Here is a 26,436-nt window from a genome sequence, read left to right on the forward strand (position 1 = left end):
TCCCATCTGTGTTCTGCCTGCCTCTATACTGCAGCAAAACCAGCCCGAGCAGACCGGTAACACCCCCTCCTCACCCATCCTCCCCCTCCCTCCCTCCTCCCCATCCTCTCTGGTCCTCACACCTCACTGCACTCAGGTTCCTGCAGAGCTCCTGCAGCAGGAAAGCACGGGACCTAAAATCCAGCTCTGTGAGACTGCTGGTTACCGTCTTCACCTCTCCATTCATCGATTCCCCTGATTTTACATCCCCCTCACACCTCACCCTCCCTCCCTCCCCCATCGCTCTTTTCCACCCTTTCCTCCTGCGTCTCATTCTCAAAGCTCAGCACTCCCCGGCTGCTGAGGGGAGAGAAAAGTGATGGAGCAAGACAGAAAGGAGGAGGAGCGTGGTCGTTAGTGCGCCACAGACAATCTAGCCCCCCCACCTCCTCCCCCCACCTCCTCCCCCCTTATCCAATTGATGACAAGGAAGGGTTTTTATTGAGTCGCTCCTCAGCCAATGAGCGAACAGTGCCGGGAAATACAGCAGTGGAGCTGCACCGGCTCGGATGCTTGTGCTGATTTCAGAACCATGTTAATCTGTGTGAGTGTTTCCTCTCCTCTCTGCCTGATCTGAGTTCAGCAGCACGCCGAGCCGAGTCTTTTTGACAGCCTTCTGCTTTTTTTGTAGGGGGGGGGGAGACGGAAACACACCCACCACCCTCCAGGTGAAAACTGGGATCTCCTGGGGTTTGGAGATGTCTCTTTGACAGTGGGATGAAGCAAAGTGCAGATTGTTAAGATTTTTTTCTTCATATCTGACCTTGTTCTTTTTGCTTCCACTCCTCGTTTTTAGGAGGCAGCACATTTCTCTGCAAAAGGTAAGTCACATTTCCTCCCTGCCTCTCCTGCATCATCAGTTACCGGGGCTTTGCTGCATGCCAGGTTGTCACAGAGGCACCTAGCCTCATTACACACATCCTGTCTGAATGTGGTGCAGAGAGAGAGAGAGAGAATACATGGCTCAGGGGTAATTAGAGCAGACGGTGTTAGCGTTCTGCCAGTCGCCTCTCATTTAAACGACGTAATATCAGATCTGCCAGAGAGGAACTTTTTACAGCATGTAGTCCTCATGTAGTGCTGCAGCGTGTGTGTGTGTGTGTGTGTGTGTGTGTGTGTGTGTGTGTGTGTGTGTGTGTGTGTGTGTGTGTGTGTGTGTGTGTGTGTGTGTGTGTGTGTGTGTGTGTGAACCTGAGATGGGGATTTCTCGCTCTAAGGAAAAGAACAGTAACAACACTTTTCATTGGCTGCTTATAATCTGGATTTGTAGAAATTGATAAAAAAGTAACTTCAGCGTTTTCCTGAAGATGGTAAAGAAGTTGTTTTAATATGTCTATATAATATGTAATATCTCTATTCCCTCTCTGGGGCTTTAGTTGGGTTTTTGTGTGTTTTTTACAGCGTGGCCATCTTTACTGTAGGTGAGGGTGAGAGGCAGCTGATACTGTAAAAGCTCCTAGGGAGTGTGTGCAAAGTGAAATGTGCTGAGCCAGCGGAGGGCCGTAAGAGTCTGCAGAGCTCCCTGTGTTTGCATGTATGAATGTGTCCATTACAACCTTTTATTTAAATTCATTTTGTTTAACAAAATATAAAAAATAGTCCCTTTTCACTGTGGAAGGTTGTTGAAGAGGTGGTGAACACGCTTTTACTTCTTTTCTTTTGCGCATTACAGCCTCTGATAGACACCATGACAAAATCTGAGTTTGACATTTGTTTAATTTCCGTGTCATTTAGGACACCCCCCCCCCCCCATTATGCTATCATCATTCTATTCCCTTCTTATTGATTAGGACATCACTGATGCAGTGAGGAGATCAGGTGGTGCAGGGGCTTCTTTATCCCTGGGGGGGTTATGAGTACATGACCGGGACGTTCCTGGGTTCCTGATCCAAATGAGGACTTCCTTTTTGGCATCGGCAGAGGTGCATCGTGGGAGGAGGTTGGGGGGGGGGGCGTAGCTGCAGTATGACCATGGCTTTCCTCCTCCACGCTGGTCCGTCCTTGCCTCGCTGTTTAAAGTAACGTCATGTAGCACAGTGGAGGTGTGACCTCTGCTTGTGTTTATTATATCCCCCTCTACTAACTCCTTTATTCATAGTTAACACAGTCGTGATTAAGTTGCTCTTAATTAAAATGGGTTGCAGCGAGGACAAGATTAATTGCAAGAGTGGCCTACTCAGCAGTATCTTAGCACATTTCTGGTTTTTCAACCGTCTGTGACGACGTTGGGTGAAGACAAACGGAGAGAGAGAATATATCCTTTTGCATCTAAAGTTGTGCTTTCTGGCTGAATTAGCATCGAGCTGCGGAGGATGAATCATGGTGGTGAAGTCGGTTAGAGATGAGAATCTCACACAGTGGAAACCTCTGATAGTGATCACCTCCGTTGTTATCATCATCAGCTCTCTTTTCTTTTTTTCTAACGCAGATATTCATGTTAAGGAATGAAACAGACAGCTTCACTATTTATCTTATGCTTTTCAAGTAACCATACAAATGAAATGTGCTGTAAATATTATGTCTCGACTGTTGGACCACGAAAGAAAAAGAGAAAAAAGGACATTCCTTTCAGCCTCAGCTGTTTGGTGTCAATTAGCAAATGTTAGCACGTTAACGCTCTGAGCCATGATGGTAAACCTTATACTTAGCATGTTAGCATGTTGACGTTAGCATTAACCCCGCTGTGCCTTAGTTCAGCCCATGGACGTTGGAGGCGGGGCCACGTCTTTCATCTCAGCATCAGCAGCTGTGGATCGTCTTTTATTACGTTTGCATTTCACTCTTTAGTTTTCTTGGAAGCGTGCTGGTCTCCTCTCCGATGAATTTGTGGATTGGTAACATTAATCTGGACATCAGTGACGGTTTGACAGCCGCTAACCAGAATCTGGTTCACAAGGTGGTGTTCTGGGTTTGGAGGAGCTTCACTGTGAAAGTTGCTGAACTGAATTCTTGGGTTTAGCTGCAGTGCGTTTTCTGTCAGTTGGCCGTTTCTCTGCCTGAGGACACAGGAGGATGTGTGTGGAGCATCAAACTGGGACTCTAATGTTGACCGAGACGTGGTCAGTTTTTCAGTATCCAAAGAGATGAAGAAAAAAAAGGATTTAGTCGTTAGACCTTCAGGCTTTCCCAGAAAACAGAAGCAGCAGGTTGGATCCACAATCCAGAGTTGAGTAACATCGGAGGGAGCGAGGCGAGTTACAAGAGGCCGTGAGGGTTTGAAGGGAAAGTCTCCAGCAGCCGAAGCAGCCGGACGGAGAGCTGCAGCTGCATTAATCATTTAGTTGGTGGGGGGGGCAACTATACAGCCCACCGGCCGACTGCTGGGTTTAAATGGGCCGCAGTGACTTTTTAAAACTTTAATATGGCTGGAACATAGTTTGAATACATTGCACTGCATATGTATTTTACACCTTAGTTTTAATGTAAACTTATCTTTGTTTTAACCTCTTAGCAGAGAAATTTCACCATTTCTTCCCGTTTGTTACATCTTAATATTACATGGATTTACATCTTTCATTTACATTTGTCGTCGTACATCGTGATCTGTTAAGCCGGCCCTCAGGCCATGAGCAGAAACCAATATCAGACCATTTCTTCTAGTTCTAACTTCACTTATTTACATATTTATGCATAAAGATTTTAAGTGGGCACTAATTTGAAGAGTTCGTTTGAATGTAATTCATTTACATTAAATATAAGGGCAGCACATAGAGAAATATTCTTTTTGTTTTTAAGCAGTCAATGGCTACATGTAATGTCTGAGGTGTCGCTTGTGGTGACAAAAGAGGTCTGAAGAGTAAAGCCGACGCTGAAGTGCCTTAAACCTGCATTCTCTCTGCTGGCCACCAGGGGGCAACCCCTCTCTGGTTGTATAGAAGTCTATGAGAAAATGGTCCTACTTCTCTCTGCTGGCCACCAGGGGGCGACTCCTCTCTGGTTGTATAGAAGTCTATGAGAAAATGGTCCTACTTCTCTCTGCTGGCCACCAGGGGGCGACTCCTCTCTGGTTGTATAGAAGTCTATGAGAAAATGGTCCTACTTCTCTCTGCTGGCCACCAGGGGGCGACTCCTCTCTGGTTGTATAGAAGTCTATGAGAAAATGGTCCTACTTCTCTCTGCTGGCCACCAGGGGGCGACTCCTCTCTGGTTGTATAGAAGTCTATGAGAAAATGGTCCTACTTCTCTCTTAATGTATTATTTCAGTAAACATTGTAAACATGAGTTTATGGTCTCAATCTCTAGTTTCAACCTGAGGCTTCAAACCCGTAGTCCTGTTTAGCATCTGCAACGTAACTGTTGGTTCAAGCTCAATGCTCTTCAGAATCGTTTCCAGGCAACAGAAAACAGATCCACATTCACACTGATTTAAAAGATTCAACATTATATGATATCCAAGCAGAGAGAAGCGGTCTGCCGTCGGCTTTATTCACTTCCCTCGGTGAAGACGACGGTAAACACACACGACTGTCAGTTCCACTTCTGCAGACTCCATCAATACATTTCAGCAGATCAATTCTGAGTGCGTCATGGATGAATGAATACATTTAAGTACCACATTGAAGAGGCAACATACTGTGCTGTTGAGTGGATGTGAGTGTACATGCTGTAATACTGTAAAGCTTAAAGCTGGAGCTGATTTCAGAGAAGATACAAAATAAACTGCAGTATTAGTGTTGGAAGAAGTATTAATATCCTTTACTTAAAGAATCAATATCTTTATAACACTGTATGAGTATTATCTGAATCTGGAGCTCCCTTTGACTTCAGTATGCTCCATAATGACTTTCAGCTCATTGCTTATCGTCCCCCAAACAGTTTTAGCTCATTCTCACGTCGTTTTTCATAAAAATAAAAACCTATAAAAAGCCTCTGTACATACCCTGCTGAGCACCTAACAGCAGACACTGTTAGCGACCAGCTGGTGAACACTGTGGAGTGTTTAGCAGCCAAAGAGACAGATATTTCTCTCAGGAGTCGGAGGAGACCAAAAACAGAGCAAATATTGGACTTCCATTCATCCGACGACCAGAAACACGACTCCAAATAAATCCTAATGTTGATCCATGACTGCTGGAAATGTTTCCCAAAACATCCGTTATGGCAGCTTTGAGATAAAAGTCAAAGTAAAATTTCTACCCCGAAAATCTCACTTTAGGTAAAAGTACAGAAGTACTGCCAACAATATATATTCATTGTATAAAAACTAAAGGTACTTAGTGAGGGATACATAATTACCCTGTGGGTTACTACATTAGGGGTTGTTAGATGTTTAATGAAAGAAGAAAAGAATCTGCTTCACCAATGTATATTCATATTTGAATTTTTCTCTAAATAATGGGTCATTTTACATCTTTAGGGGAAATCAACAACTCATAGATATTGAAGTAACTATAGCTATAAACAAATAGCGTCATATTTTCTTTTGAAATGTAAAGGTGAAGAAGTAAATGTTCTCTCAAAGCAAAGTGTTCTGTTTGGAAGCCAGAAGTGTATCTACTGTAGGGAAGACGTGCTGAAATATGCATGAAGTCCATTTTACCTCCTCCTGCAGTAAACGGCATGCAAATATATATATATATATATATATATATATATATATATATATATATATATATATATATATATAAAGTGCCTTCAACTGGTCGTTCTGAGTCCTGGACTCTGACAACGCTAGAGGCTTGAAAACCAGGGAGACAAACAACATGGAAGAAATACCATTTCTGTTTATGAACTGAGTGTTCACATGGCATGACGTGAGTTATTGGTTATAATAGCAGAACAAATAGGCTCTCTGCATGCTTCTGGGCTGATGTAAAATACAGAGCGGTCATTGAGGGTTGCTGATGAAGGGCTTCCTTAATGACGCCGATTTGTCTTCTCCCCTCCTGGCACCCGAACCCGACAGATTTGGAAGTTTGCTGGAGCAGAAAATGGAAGATGCCACGATTGACACATCTGGTTCTCATATTTATTACCGTATGTTTGGCCTCGAGGACTTCAGTGATACAGCCTTAAAAGTTTCTGCTGCCAAACACATTCACTCCATGTGGAAACCCATGTATATAATGTGTTATAAACATACTGAGAAGGCTTTAGAATATAGTGCTGTTTAAATCTTATAAGCATTTCTTAACATGATGTTTTTTTTTGCAAGGATCATAGTGTGTGTGTGTGTGTGTGTGTGTGTGTGTGTATATATATATATATATATATATATATATATATATTATGTACATATAATAAGTAAAGTTAATAATGAGTGAAAATTAATTAGACAAAGTCTTGTTCTGGCATTGATTCAGCATTTTTTCACTTTGCCCAAAGCAAACAATCACGACTTAAAGTAACTCATATTCACATCATAATTCATTTTAAGGATTATAATATGTTATAATTCTAACTATGGGATTCAAATACACTTTAATCCTTGCAACAAAGAAATGAGTATTATATTTAGTATTATAATACCTGACCTTACAAGTCATTTTAAACTGCTTTCAGCGTGTTATGATGATTTTTATTTTTCTAAAGTCTATTTCTGAATGCTGATATAAGCATATATTATATAAGTACATTTACAGACATGGTTGCACAGAAAGTGTTTTCATGAGGCACAGATTAGTAATTAGTGAGCGTCTGAAATAAAATGTGACGTGAGATGGTTTTTGAGGCCAGAGAGGGAATGTAGGAGGTCGGTGCAGGAGGATCAGATAATTACTCACTGCAGTCGCGTCCCTTCTGGCCTCCCTTTGCTCAGTGCTACTCCACCATGTTGCCCCAGATCTGTGCAGTCGGGCAAGGCATCCTTCACGGGGGTGGGGGGGCTGTCAGGCTGGTTCCAGCACCGGGAGGAAGATCAGATTGTGTTTGTGTCATTTGCAATAGAAAGAGGACTAAAAGTCAGATAATAAGGTGATTCCTGGACTGGAGTGTTAGATCTGTTCCAATCAGAGAAGCCTTTAATGTTAATAATCAAACTCCAGAGAAGTTGTCACATTTGTGCAGCGAATGATGAGAAAATCAGCTTTTCTTTTATACTGTCGAGCGTTCGAGTCCACTTTGGCCACGAGTGAACGCCGTCTCTCTGATCTAACGTATAGGAACAAAGTCTCTGGGGAAATTTACTAGAAAGTCATTATGCAGGTAATTCCGTTTGTTAGTTTCACCCTCGTGATTAGAACCGTTTCCATTCTCTCACGGTGTTAACAGATGGTCATTCACCGTAGATTGTTGTTACGACTAAACCTCACTGGACACGCGTGCTGTTCTTTAAAGATGCACATTTTCCAAACTAGTGTCTTCCAGTTGATTTTTTAATTATTTAAAAACCTGGATCGTTAGCTCACTCTGCAGCTTCTCCTTTTATGTTATCAGCTGATTGGATGGGCGTTGTCAACGGTTACCAGCCTCGTAGGCGTGTGGTAGAAGGGCCCTGCTTCCCTTCACAGCCAGTTCTGTCGACCTCTAGTGGTGGAGGTGGTCGGGGGCGACGAGTCCAACAAACACAGGACTTTCACCCAGGAGACCCCTCTTAATGTCCCGTATGAAACCAAGTAAACCAGTGAAAGATGGCCTCCACTCTGATCTTCCCACTACGTCTGAACAGAAAAGGTCTGATCGACTCGCATCTCGACCAAATCTTCCCTCCATTCACCTTCAAGATGTTTGAGCTCTTATTAAACTATTTTTCCAGGCAAATCTTTCAATTTAAATGGGCATCAGTCAAGTTATGGGTTTTTTTTTCTCACACAGGATTCAATAGTCATCGACCGACCGCAACATTCTCGTCCTCCAGGAGAAGCATCATCACACCAGTAACTCGGTTAGAGCATGAGAGTTCCTCCTCGACAGCCGTCCACCCACTCGACACACTCCATTAGAGGAATCACACACACACACACACACACACAGGCGTAATCACAGAAAGTAGAGCCCTCGATACGGCGCGATCGTACCGTTAATAGAGAACGTTAGTTTGAAGACGATGTCAGAAGCATCCGTCTTTGAGGAACCAGAGAGGCCGTGACGTGTAACACATCAGCGTCGATGGCAGTGTGAAGTATTAAATAAGTGTTGGAAGCACGATTTAGCTGCAGCGCACCAAAACAACAAAGTGAACTTTAGGTCGTCGTGCACATTTACACGACTCCTCAAGCACAAGGAAGTTGCTGTGCATCATATACATGTTTTTTTCAAATAGAATAGATCTTTATTGTCCACTGGGGTGTGAATGTGTCTTCACAGTTAAAAGCAGACACAGCGATGGAAGACGATGCATACAGCAGTTCAGTAGGAGCAGCTGCATCAGTTCCTGCCATGTTTGTGGATTACCTGTCATTAAAGACGTTAAGAACGTTGATAGCACTTTGGATAAAATACTTTTAAATTATATTTTTCGTTGCCAGAGGGAACTCTGAATCGCCTTCCAGAGCTTCAGGCTCGTCTTGTTATGATACGGCCTCGGCCTTGTGCGATGCGACTTCCGGCTTCCTATCTCCTTCGGATCAACGCCCCGAGCTCGTTAATCCTCCGGTGACGCATCGCCATGGTAACACGTCTTCTAATCGTCACCGTCTGTTCACAAAGAGGCCGGCCCGCCTCGTCTCAGAGGTGTAACATTCTGTCACCCCTTTTTTCCGTCTCGGTAACCTTTTACAATGACGACGATGCGGGAAAAACAGGAGTGATACTAGCGCAACGAAAAACAAACTGTGACTTCCGAGACTGATGTACGAAGCCAAGTGGGACCAGATGGTGCCTTTTCTGTTTACTGTTCCCTACGCTGCAGTAATGATGGGCCCGAGCACCACCGCTACCTTAACTGAGAGAAAGAGATACAGAGATACAGAGAGATACTGGGAGAGGAAGTGCTAAATAAGGGTAAAAGATGGAGCGGGGAGGAGAGGAAGGAGTGAGGCATGGAAGGAGACGGAGACGGAGGAAGTGAGTGTGAGCAGCTGACTGTTGGACAAACTGCCTGCTGGCTGCGTCTTCATGCCTGCACCCCTGCATTGCAGCACTCTGAGAGGGTGCAGTCTCTACGTCGTCTCTGCTGCTTCAGAGGGGGACGAGTCGCCTCCACCCAAACGTCCCGCCGCCACCGCCACCGCCTCACGTCGGCAGCGGCTGTTCTTCAGGCAACGCTCGCTATCTTTGGGGTCCTCGGGGCTCTAGAGAAACGTACTCATTCACAGATGCTCTAAAGAAGAAGAAGCTAGCGAGAGAGGTGGGGGGTGGAGGAGCTGGAGTATCCCACAATGCACCGGGATAACCAATCCTACTGTACTATGACAGCTCCGGGCTGGATAATGCAGCTGTGTTGTGACCTTGCACTAAACTCTGCCAGACTCCAAAAGCTGCTGAGTCATGATTCACGGAGAACATTAGCTGATTAACATCCGGCCATCCATAAAGAATATGTTATATTACTTTATTATCATTGACAAACTTCTTATCCGGCTGCTATTGATGCTTCTTTTTATTATCAATGTTACATTTCGTCGATCCTCTTCGTTATTGTGACATGATCAAAGGGTTTATAGGGCTTTATGTGAAGACAAATAACTGATAGTTACCTCATTAGAACATTTTAAAGGAACAGTGTGTCGTATTTAGAAAATAATCTAATTTAATCACCTGAAACTAAGAATCGTTGTTTTATTTGCGGTTTCTATCGATCTAGGGAGCTGCTTCTTCATGTTTCTACAGAAAAACCAAACACTGGCACCTAGTTTCAGTCCATTCGTGTTCAATTTGTTAGTTTAATTTGTTCGTAATCTTGCAACACCGCCACTAGATGGCGCCAACACCACGGCTCCAGACTTTTCCACTTGTGGTAGCCAACTTTCTCAGTTCGTTGTACCAATACGTGATTTGGTAAAAAGCCTTTTTTTCAAGTCATTCCACTACATTTTAGGCGGGAAAATTTACCCGCCCTTTTTTATTTATAAGGAGTGTATGAAATACAGCTGGTTTAACAGCAAATTAAAACACCAAAATGATCTTTATTTCAGTCAGCTACAAGATTAAAATGTTACTGCATTGATAATAATCTAATCTACAAATATATATAATGTCACAGCTAAAGAGCTGCATAGAGAATACGTTTACTTTTATACTTAAAGTACATTATCTTGATTATACACTGACATTCGGCAGTAAGATTCTGAACGTAGGAGGTTTTTTAAAATGTGTTGAGAACTTTTACATCCTTTCTGCTTTGAGTCCGTCTGAAAGAAACTCTATTTGTGAAGTCACATTTGATTTCACTTAGCATAATGTTATATGTTAATCTTATATCTTTATATAATATTTGATCAGATGTCTATTTTCAAATAGTGCTGCTTGGCCTGGCTCTCTTTTGGCAGTTTATTTCTCAGAGACTTCTGGTTGTCTGTGTCCTAAATCTATTTTGATGAATTAAGTTTTGCTGTTGCCAACTTTCCTCCTCTGCCAACGGAGATTTACAGCGAGCGCTGCCGTTCATCAAACGCCACCGTATAATCACTGACGGGAACTTTCCATCCAGACGATCCGTGTGTCCACCCCCCCCTCATGTCCTGCAGCCCCCCGGACCCTTTAAAGGGGGGGTTGAATCTGCCCTCCACCACTTTTACCACAAGTTCATCCTTACTTTTGTTTTCCCGTCGCTCACTGCCAACATTATATAAACGAATAGGAATACATTAAAAACAGTGAAAACTTCCAAAATGAACAGAATCCAGCTTTCAGATTATTATTATAATATGACATAAAGGAAAAGGACCCGACGGAGAACCAAATATGTGTTTATTATCGTGTCCGACCAAGTCTCGCTGGAGTCTCGTCAAAGTCGACAAACTCTTCGTGACACCAACAAGTCACATGACACGATAACAACCAGAAAGCGAAAAGGAAAGGAAAATGTTTAATTTCTCCGTCGTCTGAGTCTCCTAATAACAATCTGAGCTTGTCGTGGTAAAAGAAAGAAGGAAAAAAAAAAAGCACTTTTAGTGGATGGAGTTGCCCGTCGTTTAGCGTCTGCCGTCTCCTTAGCGAGCAATTTAAAAAATCTTCATCACTTCGACACAAAAACGCAGAAAAGTAGGACCAGGATTAAAAGATAGGGAAGTTACCTGTAAACACGATTATCTCAGGAAATCACAGCGAAGTCGTGGAATAATAATAACTATTATAATAATAATAAAAACGCCGCCTGTTGTTTTTAGACAAACCAGATATCACATTCCATGTTGAGTGAGATTCAGTTAGCCTTGTAAAAGAAACAACCAAGAAATCCTTCACGGGGATACTTTTACTATACTTTGAGTACATTTCAGAACTTTTACTTTTCTACTTTTACTCTAGTAAGGAAGTTGAATCAGTACTTTTACCGGAGTCTGTTTGAACACAATTATGTGTACTTCTACTTGAGTACAGAACGTCTGTATATTGATCTGAAGATGTTAGCCCCCACAGTTTTTCTGTTCACGTCATTTCCTTTCCCGCCTCCACAGCTCACAAGTCAATGTTCCTTTGAGGCACCCCAAGGTCATATACGTGGATTTCTTACCTTTACAGACGTGGCAGTGGCTCATCCATCTCTCAAGCCTTTTCTTCTTTTTTTAATCAACAATACCAACCTTTCAAAACTTCCTCTGGCTGCGTCGGTTCCCAGCTCATTCTCCCGCCCACGGTCCTCCCACAACCTCCATCACATTTATCATTTTCACCTCGCAGCTCGCTAGCTGACGGCAAGGTCACGCAACTCACTCTCAGAATGAAAACCCTTTACAGAAGCTGGTGAAAGCAAGTCAGGCATCCATTCAAACCTTTAGAAAGCAAAAGACCTTGGAGAATTTTAACAGTTTTTCTATAAAAATCGCAGCAAAATATTTTATTAGAAAAAGGGTCACTAATGTGCAACTTTTTCTAAGAGATGAAAAACAAGGAAACATCTCAGGTCAACTTTGCAGTAAAGCAACAGGAAGAAATCAAAAGGGACGCTCTGTGATGCAGCACTTTTGTGTGAGATTCCTGCCCCCCTGTGGCAGAAGAGGCTCACTGCAGTGTGAGTGGAGGAGCCTCACACTGCTGCTGAACAGCTGCTGGCTGAACATGAGCACACATACAGGTATTTCCCCGAGGAGGAGGAGGAGAGGAAGAGTGTTTGAGGACTAAACAGAGGGGGAAGATTGAATCCTGGAAGTGAAGAGTGTTCAAATATGTACAGAAGAGCTGATTTGAATCCAGTTATGCAGAATGAACATTTTATGCAGCTTTTACCCAGATTGCCATGCTTGCGTCTCTCTCTTCATGCGTATAGATTTCGTGGTCACACAGTTTGTTTTATAACCGGAGAGTCTGCTTTGCAATCTGTTGGCTTCCCCAATTATCGCCGCCGAGCCTCCGGAGGGACCGGGTCGGGTCTGAAGGGGGGCTTTCACCGGGAGACGCCCCCCGGAGGGCCACGTCCCACTCCTGGGATCAATCGAGGCGATCCAATTAATGTGCGAGAGCTCGGACGTGGTTGTGTTTTGGATGCAGATCTTGGGTATAAGGTCAGCAGCACGCCCTTCTGTGTCTGATCAATGCAAAACACACACACACACACACACAGTATTGATCTTCTACAACTGGCCGAGACCAAAGAGTGGCATGCTGCAATCAGCTGTGTGAGCTGCATCACAAATGAGGTTGGGGAGAGAGAGAGGGAGAGAGGGAGGGAGGGAAGGATGGGGAGAGAAAGCTACCAAGGCTGCATGCATGAGTACATTGAGAGAGAGAGAGAGAGAGAGAGAGAGAGAGAGAGAGAGAGGGAGGGGAGGTGTGTGATGGGAGGGTGGGAAACGGGGGAGATGGTGTGCATTGGAAGAGGAGGAGGAGGAGGAGGAGGAGGAGGAGGGTGTAGTGCTGCAGTGGAGAAGTGAGAGGAGACTGCAGTCTCTGCTATGGGAGCGATCAGACTCTGCTGCTCTGGGGGACCGTAGACCAGGACCTGGGCCGCCTCGCCGAGGGCAGAACCACATCAGACCGGTGAGTTCCTAGAGGACGGCTGATCTCAGAAACTATGACTGTTACTGTTACTGTCACCGTGCATGAGCATCCTGGTGAATCAGGACGTGTGTGTGTGGGGGGGGGGGGGGGGGGGGGGCTGCAGATCAGGACTGAGGTGCTGATGGACGTAAACAGAGGCCAAGCGGTGTGATGTTGGCGAGCTCCTCGTCTGAACGCCTGCTGCTGGAGGAGAAAGTATGTTGAGTTAGAAGTGTGAGTTAGAGTGGTGAGTTGGTGCTGATGTGGATCCAGACTCTGCTGGATCCTGAGTGGATCCAGACTCTGCTGGATTCTGATTCCAGCCGCGGAGGCGATGAGACGAGATGCTTTCTTGCAGACACACATCCACTTTGGGATGAGGGACCCGTGTTGCAGCTCAAACTTTAATCATAACTGTCATAAATCACAGCTGAGGCCGTATAGGATGCCTCGGAGCCCGCCGACCCAGCCGGTGACTGGACGCTGGCCTGGAGCCAGCCGGGCGTCTGATTGGCCGGTCACCTCGGCTCGAGGCGGGCTCGTGGGCAATCCTGGATGACTGACAGACTCCATCAGGATTGCTTAGCAACAATAATCTGCCGATCCGGAGCACGCTGGCCTCTGCTGTACTGTGTGTGTGTGTGTGTTGGAATACAACACTGATCTGAGGTCTGTGAGGCGTGCAGTGGATGAGGTTACATCATGATTGTGTTTGCTAGACGTTGACAGAGAAGAAAGCTGGTTCACTTTCATGTTGTGATACATGAACCCTCACATGAGCTGATTAGTGTGTGTGTGTGTAGGTGTGTGTGTGTGAGTGTGTAGGTCTGTATAGGTGTGTGTGTGTGTGTGAGATCATTTTCTACTAGTGTTCTTATTGAAGACGGTGATAAAACAAATCCTCTGGATTGCAATGAACATTTGAAAGCTATGATGACACACACACACACACACACACATACACACACACACACACACACACACACACACGCCTTCACACATTTCCTTCATCGTAGCAGCAAATTAGAAATAAAAGAGTGAATCATGTAATGCGCTCTCTCTCTCTCTCTCTCTCTCTCTCTCTCTCTCTCTCTCTCTGTGTTAATATTTTCACCCTGAAGTGAGAAACAAACAGACATGGAGATGTTAAAGCTGCCGAACAAGAAAACGGTTGTTAGGTTGCCAGTTATTCTTCAGCATTATGTCGGGGGGGGGGGGTCCAGTACTAATAATAATCAATCTTTCACACGAGCTTCATGGAAATAATGTGCAGTAAATCACTAAACTTCTGTTTAATCTAATGAACGACCACAAACGGAGGGATTTCTTCCTCTCGTTCCAGCAGTATAATATTATTCAAAGTAACTGATGCTACAGTTGTCAGATCTGCAGCGTCTTTGTTTCCAGCATCATTCAGATGCTGATGTCACTCTGATATCGCTCTGATGTCACTCTGCAAAGAGAAGAAACGCAGAAACAGATCATTCAAAGCTCACTCTTCCATTCGACTGTTTCCTGAATCGTGGAGAAGAGACCCTTTTTATTCTCAGAAGTGTGTTGGAAGCAGGTCGAATGGCAGCAGCAGCCTCTTTCTTTGTTTTTAACGTCACAGTTTAGTTAAGGCTCTTTATCTGCCACTAATGATTCATCCGGGACAAACCGATCAAACGCTCGGGTCCATAAAAAACCTGATTTCTTCTTTACAGTCACAGAGCTGAGACGCTGTAACCAGTGAGAATGTTTAATCACTAATTAATTTGCCCTGTCAATGCATGTATTGATTAGTCAGCTCGTTATTTCAGCTGTTTCTTGTGTTAAGTATTTAAATATTGATTCCTTTCTTGAGGCATTTAAATGTCAACGATTAAATATCCAATCCAAAATGTTAATTTGCCATCTGTGGTTGGTACACAGACTCAACGCTGGTCCTTGTTCACAGTCGAGAAAAGATAAAGACCGTTCATCCCATTTTAGGCTTCTTCTCTTGGAAGCATCATCAGCATCACTCCAGCTGGGCTACGATTAGCGTAGCTTAGCATTAAGACTATCAACAACAGCACGTGTGCCTCTGTAGTCACTGTGATGGGAGGTCAAGTTTCATTTCCAATCTGTATTATTTATCATTTAATGATTGTTGAGTATGTGTGAATTTGATCGTAGGGACTTTCACCCAGGAGACCACTGTTCGTGTCTTGCGTAAAGTCGTAATGAGTTAGGTAACAGGCTTAACTTCTGAACGTAGCGTTCGTAACTTAACGTAACAAACACAACCTACTTGTTTCAGCCCGATGCTGGGAGCCACATTTCCGTCTGTCATCAGAATGCCTTTCAGGCCTTCGGTGTCACGTTTGTAACGTTGTGTCACTCATGTCGTTATCGTTGCTGTGGAAAAGTCACGCTTGTGTTTGACAATAAAACATCGGATCACACTCACGTCTCTTGTGAGCAATCGTGCTGCGTTCTGTCTGAACGCTCCTGAGGCTCACAAACAGCTAAACAATGTGAGGCAACCAGGGATAGAGCCTATAGCAGTTAAACACCAACTCAGAGCAGACCTGGTGCACCCCCCTATGATCTGTGGTGGTCCTGAGGGGGACCACCTGAGACCCGGGTTGGGACCCACAGGACTATAGACACTGTAGCATTATAACTCCCTGTTAAACTACAAATAATCACATAATTATGAAACATACGACGTGTTGAAGAGTGAATATGAGGGATGCTGGTGGACAGAAGAAAGCATTTTTCTCAGAATTGATTGAAATATAAATGAACTGTCTGATGTTGTTGTCGTGTGATGGATGGGTTACAGATCTTTTCATCACTTTGGTGTTTTTCTACTCAGCCGGAAAGAAACATGAAACACAAGAAACACCCTCACAATGACGCCGACGTATTAACGAGTTTGAAATTCTATCAAATTCACTAAACGTCTGTACCAATCCGCCTCGGGAGGAAGTCTAGTCCTGAAAGTCTTCTGGTCCAAATTAATTCTTTTGTTTCCCCGCTGAGGTCACGACCCCTCCCTCTGTGATCCGTGTGCCTGCAGGGACGCTGCACCTAGTCTTTGACGATGAAGTTCAACCTGTTCCGGAGGCCCCAGGCCGTGGAGGCCCCCGAGCCCACCGGGGCCACCACCGTCACCATGGCGCCCACCCAGGCCTTCGTGTCCACCTCAGCGCCGGACATCTCGGGCTCCAACAACACCGAGATCAGCAAGAACGACATGTTCGAGGAGATCAAGAGCAAGTTCCTGAACGAGATCGATAAAATCCCACGTGAGTAGCGGAGTCTCATTCCTAGCTTTAGATTAATGTGAGGAACCTTAAAGTGAGAGATGGTTGTCTTGGTCTCAGTGCCTCCGTGGGCTCTGATCGCCATCGCCGTGGTCGCCGCCTTGCTCATGCTCACCTGCTGCTTCTGCATCATCAAGAAATGCTGCTGCAAGAAGAAGAAGAACAAGAAAGGGAAGAAAGGCAAGGACGGCTTCAACATGAAGAACATGCAGGGCGAGGTACGACGCTTCCTTCACCTCATCTTCTTGTTTTGCCTCTTCTTTTCCACGTTCGTGTTATGATTTTATTTACTGACATGTCTCCGGCTAACTGAATGTGATCTTTTACCAGCAGCTCTTGCTGTAGAGCAGGGGCGATTCTAGGATCTGACCTTTGGGGGGGCTCAGCCCCCAGGAAGAAGCTGACATCCGCTCTTGACGAGGAATTATGAGGCTGATTATGTGGAACAATGTTTTTATTCGTCTCAGGCCTTTACTAAGGCCGTTCAGATGGTTACAAATATGTGTAAGGTCTGACAAAATAAAAACAGTCCTATTTATTGATGAGTTATTCAGTGGAAAAGCACTCGTACTTCAAAAATGTTGACGTTTTTTTGTTTGATGTTGTCGTTTTAAATGTGAGACGTAACCTCCCCCCCCCTCCCCCTGGTGAGGAATGACACACTGTGACACGGGGGGGGGGGGGGGGGGGGGGGGGCCCAAGGCCTATAGAGACCCGGTGGAGGGACCCCCTATTACATATCATATAATGTTCCTTATTAAACCATTATAATGTGTAGTGCAGCCTATAGTTCATGTATAACAGTACTTTGTAATGATGTATTTATATAATGCTAAGACATTAAAATAATAATTGACAGATACCAATAATTTCGGGGACCCCCTGCAGTAACTCTACAGACCCTCCAGGGGTCCTGTTGAAGACCTCTGATGTATATAATAGAAAAGCCCCGATTGAACCACATGTTAGTTAAAGCTTGCCCCCCCAGCTGTAACCGGGTGTCGTTCCTCATCATCACCGTGGTGCTGGTGTGTTGACTGCCTCTCTTTAGTGTGTTTGGTGTCTTGGTGAGTTGAATCTCTTCCTTCTCTCCCCCCTACTTTGTGTTTTGTGTGTGCCTCGTGTTTCTTCACTGTGGTGGACTCCCGCTCTACGGTAGGTGGATAGCTCACCATAACGCTCTCTGGCCCCCCCTGGGGGGTGGAGGCGGGGTTTCATGGAATGAAAAGTCGTAGCTTCCTTTTTTGCGACTCTTTTTTTGTTTAAATTCTGTTTAAATTTGTGAGAGCTTGAGAATGTGACGACGAAGCTATGATGTGCTCCATAAACCCCCCCAGAGAGGAGAGTCTAACCCATCTAAGCATTGTTCTACCACGGCAATGCAACGTAACTCACACCAATACGGAAACAGTATTGGTACGAAGAGATGAGGATGAGGATGAGGATGCAAGACACTTTTAAAAACACCATTAATCCGTGCATGCGAGGAAGGGGCATGGTTGGTTTGATGGGAGACATGGAAACGGTGATGATGAAAAGTGCATGAATAGCCAAACACTTGCTGTCCTTTTCATTGTGAGGCTGGCGGAGGAGGAGGCAGGAAGTGGACAGGATGGCCTGAAGAGAAAAGAAAGTGTTCAAGTCAAGGTCGCCTCGGCAGCGAGGCTTTCATTTAGCTCTAATAATAATAATAACGCTGCGGCAGTGACACTATACATTACTGAAATGGCTGGCTGTGCCCTTTAAATACACATTTACTGTGATAACGTGATGTTGTCTCAACGTAAACAAAAAAACAACCTTACCTATAGCACTCTGATCGTAGCACTGTTGCTCTTGAAGTACTACTTTACTCAGATGAGGACCTAACACTTGTTCTATTTTTAGCTCTTACTTTATCGGCAATGATACGTCGTGGTTTCTTTGTTTCCTTCTTTTGACAAATGTACTTATTGTAAGTCGCTTTGGACAAAAGCGTCTGCTAAATGACCTAAATGTAAATGTAACGTAGAGACGCTGTGAGGCTCCTTCCACAGAACATTCTCTCTTATTGCCTTTTCTTTTTGTCATTTTTAGTATGCATCATTAGCTAGGCTTTTTCCTTATAGAAACATTTGGTGACATTAAAGCCCTTTGACAAACAAGAGAGCTATGCTAACAAATGGTTTGATTGGGAAAACTGTTGCACCCGCTCTTAGTGGAAGTAAAGCATGCAAAGCCTCCACTGCACCGGCATGCTGAAGGGAAAACACACTGAGAGGACAAGGTGTGCAGAATCAGAGAGATTTCTCATCTCCTAAATGATAAGTGATTTATCATCAGGTGCTGTGCAGGTAAGCAGTAACCAAAGACATGAACCTCCCACTTTAAAACTCAACGACCCCTCCTGGAGCTCCGGTGTCTGTGGCATGCTGGCTGTTGTGGGGAGCCCCGTTAGTCTGATCCCTCACCCGCCCCTCCCCCGGGACGTTTAACGTTACTGTTCCCCTTCACACCACAGATACACCAGGACGACGAGGACGATGACGAGGGGGAGACCGGCCTCACGGAGGAGGAGAAGGAGGAGGAGGAGAAAGAGGAGGAGAAGCTGGGGAAGCTGCAATATTCCATAGATTACGACTTTGAAAATGCAAAGGTGTGTGGTCGTCGCTTGTAAAGGCATTTTAAAGGGACAGTTCAACCCAAAAGCTCATAGGAGGACGCCGTTAACGTTTATACATTTCCTTCTGGTGGCGTCATCCGGTTGGCGGATGAAGTTCGGTTGAAAGAAAGTAGTTCCTTCATGAAAAGATTATCTTGAGTCACTGGGTCACGATTTCTGGAAAGATATGTTGCTGTTGGGTTTTAAAATGTATTTATTATTATTATTATATATAGACTAAAGGGTCAGATCTCTACAGCCAACATCTCCAAAAACGAGGTAACTCACACCGAAACAAAGGATTGAAGACTTTTTGGTGAACTGTCCCTTTAAAGAACTATGACCCCCCTCGTACTTATGCTAAGCTAAGCTAACTGGCTGTCATATTGAATGAAGGTCGGATCCTTGGAAACTTCCAGAAAGCCCTAAAACCATCAGCAGAGCAAACATCATGATCCATTATGGGGGGAAAACACACTGATAATAGATGTTTTGCAATAATTCTTCATAAGTCGTATGAATAAGGGAGGAGTTTGTTCATCGTCCCTGTAACGATCTCAGCAGCATATGGACAACGAGGCCCTGAGAGCCAAATTAAACCTTAAATGAAGCCGAGACTAGAATAATAAACGTGTCTCTTCTATTTGTCATAGATCTGCTGCTACAGGAAAAACAACGGGACCGTTTGTGTCTAATTAAAAACGTCTCCATGAAATGAAAACTCTGATAAAGTCCTGTTTCCTGTCCTCCTCCTCTGCAGCTCACGGTCGGCATCCTCCAGGCGGCCGACCTGATCTCCATGGACTCAGGTGGAACCTCCGACCCGTACGTCAAAGTCCAGCTCCTCCCCGAGAAGAAGAAGAAGTACGACACCAAAGTCCACAAGAAAACCCTGAACCCCGTCTTCAACGAGACCTTTGTGTTCAAGGTGACTCTCTCACATACTATATCCATACACTATCGCTTTATTACCTATATCTATACTATATATTACTATATCTATATACTATAAATTATTATATTTATATACTCTATCCATACTTTATGTATATCTATACTAAGTATAAGTATGTCTCAGATTGACTGTCGGTGCTGCTGTAATTGATGCAGACGAGAACTAATCCGTCATCCCCGCTGCCAGCCCCCCCCCCCCCTGCTGTTTCCTGTCCGGCTAATAAAGCCCTCCGAGACGCTACAAGCAGCTCGGCTCTCACTGCTGGAAGCAACAAAACCAAGCAAACATCTGATTAAGCAGAATGTCTGACTCTGTCTCCCGGACGGAGGAGATGCTCACTGTTACTTCTTACTAAGCTTTAACTTCAAAGGCTGCTATGATGCATAATTATCTCTTCTTCATCACAGGAAGGTTGAGTCAGCTGGGCAAACACCTATTCTGGTCTCCGTCTTGGGTTTTTGAGATAACAGCGTGTAATAGAACTAAATGTATGTTCCTTAAATGGGCATCTTTCCTCTGATTGCTATTTAAGTTGAACCTTAAGCTTCTCCAGTCACCCGTCCCCGTTGTGATACATACATCAAAACTGTAAAGCTCTGTGTGTGTGTGTGTGTGTGTGTGTGTGTGTGTGCGTGTGTGTCAGGTTCCCTACGAGGAGCTCGGCGGGAAGACGCTGTCGATGTCCGTCTACGACTACGACCGGTTCTCCAAACACGACGTGATCGGCGAGGTGAAGATCCCCATGAACACCATCGACCTCGGACGGCCCATCGAAGAGTGGAAAGATCTGGAGAGCGCCGATCAGGAGGAGGTGCCGCTCACGATCACATGTTTTTAAAGACATTCCTTGACTTTATCTCATGACGTCACACATCCAGGCACATTTGACAAAAAGCTTGTTATTTTGTTACAAAAGGGTGATTTAACAATTCACATTGAAAGTGTTCTGATCACATTACTCATACTTAAAATAAAAGTATAAAAGTAAAATAAGTTATGAAAACATCGGTGTGACAGAAAGGACGTCTCTTAACGAGCTGCTAAATTAATGATCTGATTCAATTATTTTTGATTCAATTATTTAATCAATGGTGTTGAATTCAAAGCACATTAAAACAAATGTAAACAGAAATAATGTCAAATTAATGAAATTATGTAATAATATTTAAAAGATTTGATGCATTTCCTTTAAGGAAACATGAGGATTGAAGATTGTTGATTGATTGATTGATGGATATGCAGTTGTGCTTATAATAATTCATGACGCATGGTTTTGTGTCTCCGCTCAGCCTGAGAAGCTGGGAGACATCTGCATCTCCCTCCGCTACGTCCCGACCGCCGGGAAACTCACCGTCTGCATCCTGGAGGCCAAGAACCTGAAGAAGATGGACGCCTGTGGACTCTCTGGTAAGGAGCAGCTACCCCGCCGTCAACACAACACGATTACAGCACTTTTATTGGAGGCGGTTTAGGCTTCCATTCGTGTTTTTAATTGATGATATGCAAATGAAAACATTCTAATGTGCCTAAAACATCAAATATGGAGGAAATATGGAAAGCTAGGATCAGTAAGAGAAACTAGAAAGAGTAAGTTAGATTCTTAAAACGATCCAGTGTTCCCAACTGTTTGACAAGCTGCACCAGCTACGAAAGTCACTGAATCTGTAGTCAGGAATCAGTAACACTGACAGCCTGCCCCCTTCAGGCCTCCGTCCAAAGCCAATCCCCCGTAAATGGATCATTATGAATGAAAGATACTCTGATGTGGTAACTAACGAGCTGACAGGCAGGTTTATTACAGCGACAGCCGGAAACACCAGATTGGTTTCTATTTCTCACAGCGTTTGATTTACTGATGTGGTGGAGGACTGCAACAAATCTAGATTTGTATTCATCATTACCAACCCTGGCTTCGACAATAAAGACTTTTTGTCTCAGAGAATGATTTATTTTTTGACAAAAGGGCATCCCAGTGCTTCTTCATTTATAATGACGGTGCTTGTAAGGACATAATTGAAATTCAGCAGAGACACAGGACACACAGTTTATCACAAAAACTAAAGAAGAATCCATACAGAAAACAGAAAGTCAAGTAATGATGGGAATATGGAAATACTGTGATGTCTACTGCTGATCATATCGATGCCCTTCACAGACCCTTATGTGAAGATCCAGCTGCTGCAGGGGGGCAAGCGTCTGAAGAAGAAGAAGACCACGGTGAAGAAGAACACCCTGAACCCGTACTATAACGAGTCCTTCAGCTTTGAAATCCCCCTGGAACAGATGCAGGTACGGTCCAACCCCGATATTTATCTTTTAGCAGAAAGTTAAATATATGTTTGTGTCTATATATATATATATATATATATATATATACTGTATATATATATATATGAAAAATAAATATATATATAGAGAAGGGTTGGGAATCACAGAGTAACTCACGATACGATAATATCACGATATTTTGCCCACGATAACGATATTACAATACTGCGATTCTGAGATACAGGATGTAATGCGAGAAATCATCTACGATATGAATCCCGATATTTGTGAATATGAAGGAGAAAAAACACCAGTTAAAAGGCAAAAGCAGGAAATATACTGTGTTTAACACACGTTGTCTACATGTGACATCATTCCCATATAGACAAGATAGAGGAACTGCCAAAAGTCTAAGAGGAGTCATAGTGACTCTGGTGAGGCAAAAATTAACAGGCTACATATTTTAATAAAAAAAAAATCTATATAGATTTAAAAAAAAAAAAATGGATATATGGCGATATGATAAGGTATCACGATATATTGATATGTCGACGCCCCACCACTAATGTGTTCTTTCAAGGTCGTTTCCACTCTTATTTTGATCCACATCAAAAAGGAACTGACATGTTCTCTCCTTCCCTTCTCAGAAAATCTTGGTGGCGGTGACGGTGTTCGACTACGACAAGATCGGGAAGAACGACGCCATCGGGAAGATCTTCGTGGGCAGCAAGGCGACCGGCCTCGGCCTGAAGCACTGGTCCGACATGCTGGCCAACCCGCGGCGCCCCATCGCCCAGTGGCATCCGCTGCAGCCGGAGGAGGACATCGACGGCCAGCTGGCATCCTTGAATGCAAAGAAGTAACACGCTCCCCCCCAACCGGCTAGTGCACTACAGTAACTCAGACCCCCCCCCCCCCCCTACTTTGCATGAAACCCATGACTTTAACACATGACTACTCGTCATGAAACCCCGCTCAGCAAAAAAAAAAAAAGAAAGAGAGACATCTTAGAATATCGGCTCAATCATGGTCGGAAGAAAAAAAACTCTTTTTAAAGCATCACATTCCACACATGAACGTCGAAGAGGTTTCTTTGGTTGGAGGAAGCTTCGGATTCTTTCTGCTGAACGCCTGGAGATGAAGCTTTAGTTTGTAGGGCATGCTTTTCTTCCCCCGCCCCCCCGCCGCTCTGCATACACACTCCACCGCCCAGTATTGTATCCTGCTACTAAGTGTGCTATAACTTGCAGTAGAAAGTACTGTAGTGTTGGGTTATTTCCTGCATAATAGTGTCTGTTTAAGTCTTTTAACGCAAAAAAATATGAATATTTAATTGAGAAATGATCGAGGTCACTGAATGCAGCGATCCAACCAGATACACATCTGCATAATCGGTTGTCTTTCATTTTCTAGCAGCTCACAGTGGAGCAGGACGGGACAGTTACATCTAAATTGCGTTGCCATGGAGACACGTCTATGCATTTAGGTCGCGTTTTCTGTGTCTTCACACACACACACACACACACACACACACACACACACTCACAGAGGTAAGACAGGAATACAAGGGTGCCTTTCCTGATGTGACACTTTGAGAGATACAGTAAGCTTCATTGTTTGTTTTGTTTTTGGAGAAACTTTTGAAAAATCAAAAGTCGTCATCGCTGTGAATCTGGACCGCTTGGATGTCAGAACCTGTTTGGTTGTGTGAGGCGACGAGGAGGCTCGAAAAACACAATAATGCTTCTTTTAAAACCCTGCTCCCTGAAACACAGTGCCATTGAATCCAAGTATTTGTTTTGATATCAAAGAGATTATTATTGTATGTATTTATTTGACAAATGTTGTCGTTTGACCAAACACACTGCAGCGCACACTTCTAATGTTTTTCTGGTGAAACAACAACAACGTGGAGGGTTTCTGTTTTTATAGAGGAGTGAAGATGTGAGACGTTTAGCTGCACTTTTTAAAGAGAGAGTTTAAAAAAAGAAATCTCAACGGTGTTCACATCCAAAACCATGTGATACAGTAAACATATCTTGGACCATGTTGCTTGAACCAAATAGAGCTGCAGAATCTAGCATGTATCATGCCTTCGCAGTGTCCCCACCCCCCTCGCCACCACGACGTGGGCGACGTTGTGATGTCATCACTTCATCACAGACAGACTGTGTGAGACGGACGTGCAGAGGAGACGAGGATTTGAATCTTAGAAACAACTCGGCACCTCCTTGTGAAGCTTGAATACCGCTGAAGACTTTAAACCTCATGTGAATCAGTGAAATATAGATTTTATATGAATTCATGCGGTTTGAATTCATCACTTGACATTTAAGAAGAAGATTGAAATACTACTACATTAGAGTTTACTTTCGGATCTTAAAGTCAAAACATTTATTCTGACATCAAATTTAAGGATCTTGACAATGTGGCCAACCAAAAGCAACCTTAAAAAATGAATGAAATTATGATTTGATGCAAAGAAAAATGCATAAATCACCATTTTAGCACGTAGAAATTAAATAGGATTACAAATATGTGTGATGCTGAGCTTTAGTGTATTTATTGTCATTAACAAACAAGGAGGCTTAACAAATGACTGAAATTACAAAAAAAATGTGGAAATAATCCAAAATATCTCATATGAACTAAGATTACGTATCGACATTTATATTATTCATACTGTATTAAACACGTTGTATTAACAGAAGAACCCTTTTGAAACGTGACGTAGGACTCGATGAAGAAGGTCATGTGATCAACCAAAGACAAGCTCAGACTTTAAACTACGCGTATTTGAATTATCAGAAAAGTGAAAATGAAATATTTTCATAATTAATCAGTCACGTAAAAAAAAATACTTGAATTCTTTAATTTGAGCGGTATTTAAACATCCGAATCAGGTGTTCGAGTATAAACTCAGATTATTCCAGCGTTTCTTTGCTTCCATCGGAGGCCGTATACCGTCGCCGGGAGCAACAACGATAATCACGACTTCTCCCTACTGTCTACCATTATGCATCGCAACTCCTGTTAATAGCCGACAGCATGTAATTCACGAGACGATTGTAAATAGCAGCATGTTTTGAAGAAGAGGAACCATAATTATATTGTGTACGTGTGTTTGTGTTCTGTGTCATTTTTGATAATAAAACAGAGTTAAAAAAAAGAAAGAAAAAACAGAGTATATGCACTGACTGCAAAGAGTATGTATTTTTGCGCTGAATGGGACTGAATGTGTGTCTGAATAAATTCATGTTCGGGGGTTCCTTTTTAAAGGCTGGGGGATGGAAGCAGGGTCCCGTCCTGGACTCAGTTGGCCATAATACTGCATGATTCTGGTCCTGGTTCCGCCCCGCACCGTTTTGTACGTGTCCTCTGTGCTCTGTGTTGGTGTGCTCGGGCTACAAGTCATGATTAGTGTTCATTTGAAGCGTGCACTTGATATGCAGCACATGTTGGTCGCTGACCAGGAAACTGTATATTTAACAAAAACAAAAAAGCAAAGAAAAGGAGGATATTTGCCAGCTCCTTGATTTTTATATCTCAGTGTACCGTAAGTGTTTCCTTCATTTTAATCCTGCCAGCTGGTGTCAAGTCTTCATTTATAAAGAAAAAAAAAACATAGTCAGCGACTTATTGACTTGTAGCCCCTCCTTTTTCCTTCCGTACGTCATCAAACTGTACCTCCTCATCTTATTGCTCCTCAAATAAACCAGCTCATGTGTCTGATTATGCTCCTCAGTCATTTTACACATCAGCCAAACTTTTAATGTTGTTTTCCTCTTTTGCTGGATTGGTTTTGTGAGATATTATTGCTTTCAGTTATTGATGCCAGTCCTCCTGAGGAGCTCCTGTCACGATAATAAAGCAATCAATAATCTTTTCATTTCAAATGTCAAACGTGTGCGAATGAGCACACAGCGGGTTTGGCTGAGGGATTTGTACCGGGGGATGAGCGGGGCGCCGGCGTGTCGACTTTGTTGTTGCATGCTCTGTGATATCGATGCTGTGTCGCTTCTAATGTGGAGGATCTGTTTACTCCCGTGTGTTTTTTGTTTTTCTGAGTCGTTTACCGGCAGATAAACCGCCGCAGAGCATGAAGATGAACAATCCGATCTTCATGACAGTCCATCGTTTTAGAGTGTGTAGATATCGCTGTGTGTTCGAGGGGCTCAGAGGAATACCAACATTCTGAAGACTTGTGTTCAAATACAGTTTTA

At 43.7% G+C, this 26,436-nt stretch overlaps 1 protein-coding gene across 3 annotated transcripts; it reads left to right on the top strand.

Moving 5' to 3' along the window:
- The first annotated feature begins 586 nt into the window (after nt 1-586).
- LOC311028906 (synaptotagmin-2-like) lies at nt 587-24,504 on the top strand. Of its 3 annotated transcripts, XM_084033706.1 has the most exons (10): nt 589-707; nt 836-860; nt 16,103-16,331; nt 16,410-16,567; nt 18,850-18,984; nt 19,751-19,918; nt 20,589-20,756; nt 21,235-21,352; nt 22,101-22,234; nt 22,861-24,504. In XM_084033706.1, exons 3-10 carry the CDS (start codon nt 16,127-16,129, stop codon nt 23,074-23,076), a joined length of 1,302 nt encoding a protein of 433 aa, XP_083889832.1. In that variant the 5' UTR covers nt 589-707; nt 836-860; nt 16,103-16,126; the 3' UTR covers nt 23,077-24,504. The 3 variants fall into 3 exon arrangements, with proteins under 3 accessions (XP_083889831.1, XP_083889832.1, XP_083889833.1); XM_084033705.1 differs by having other exon boundaries at nt 587-860; XM_084033707.1 differs by having other exon boundaries at nt 592-860; nt 18,859-18,984.
- The last annotated feature ends 1,932 nt before the right edge of the window (nt 24,505-26,436 follow it).

The sequence above is a fragment of the Eutrigla gurnardus genome, assembly GCF_963514095.1.
Source record: "Eutrigla gurnardus genome assembly, chromosome: 2".
NCBI classification, from domain to species: Eukaryota; Metazoa; Chordata; class Actinopteri; order Perciformes; family Triglidae; genus Eutrigla; species Eutrigla gurnardus.

What these genes read in the sequence shown, in the direction of transcription:
- LOC311028906 (XM_084033705.1), top strand. Translation starts at nt 16,127, where the DNA reads ATGAAGTTCAACCTGTTCCGGAGGCCCCAGGCCGTGGAGGCCCCCGAG. An exon ending in AGAGCGCCGATCAGGAGGAG is followed by an intron (nt 20,757 to 21,234) that starts GTGCCGCTCACG and finishes GTCTCCGCTCAG; the next exon opens with CCTGAGAAGCTGGGAGACAT. An exon ending in GGACGCCTGTGGACTCTCTG is followed by an intron (nt 21,353 to 22,100) that starts GTAAGGAGCAGC and finishes TGCCCTTCACAG; the next exon opens with ACCCTTATGTGAAGATCCAG.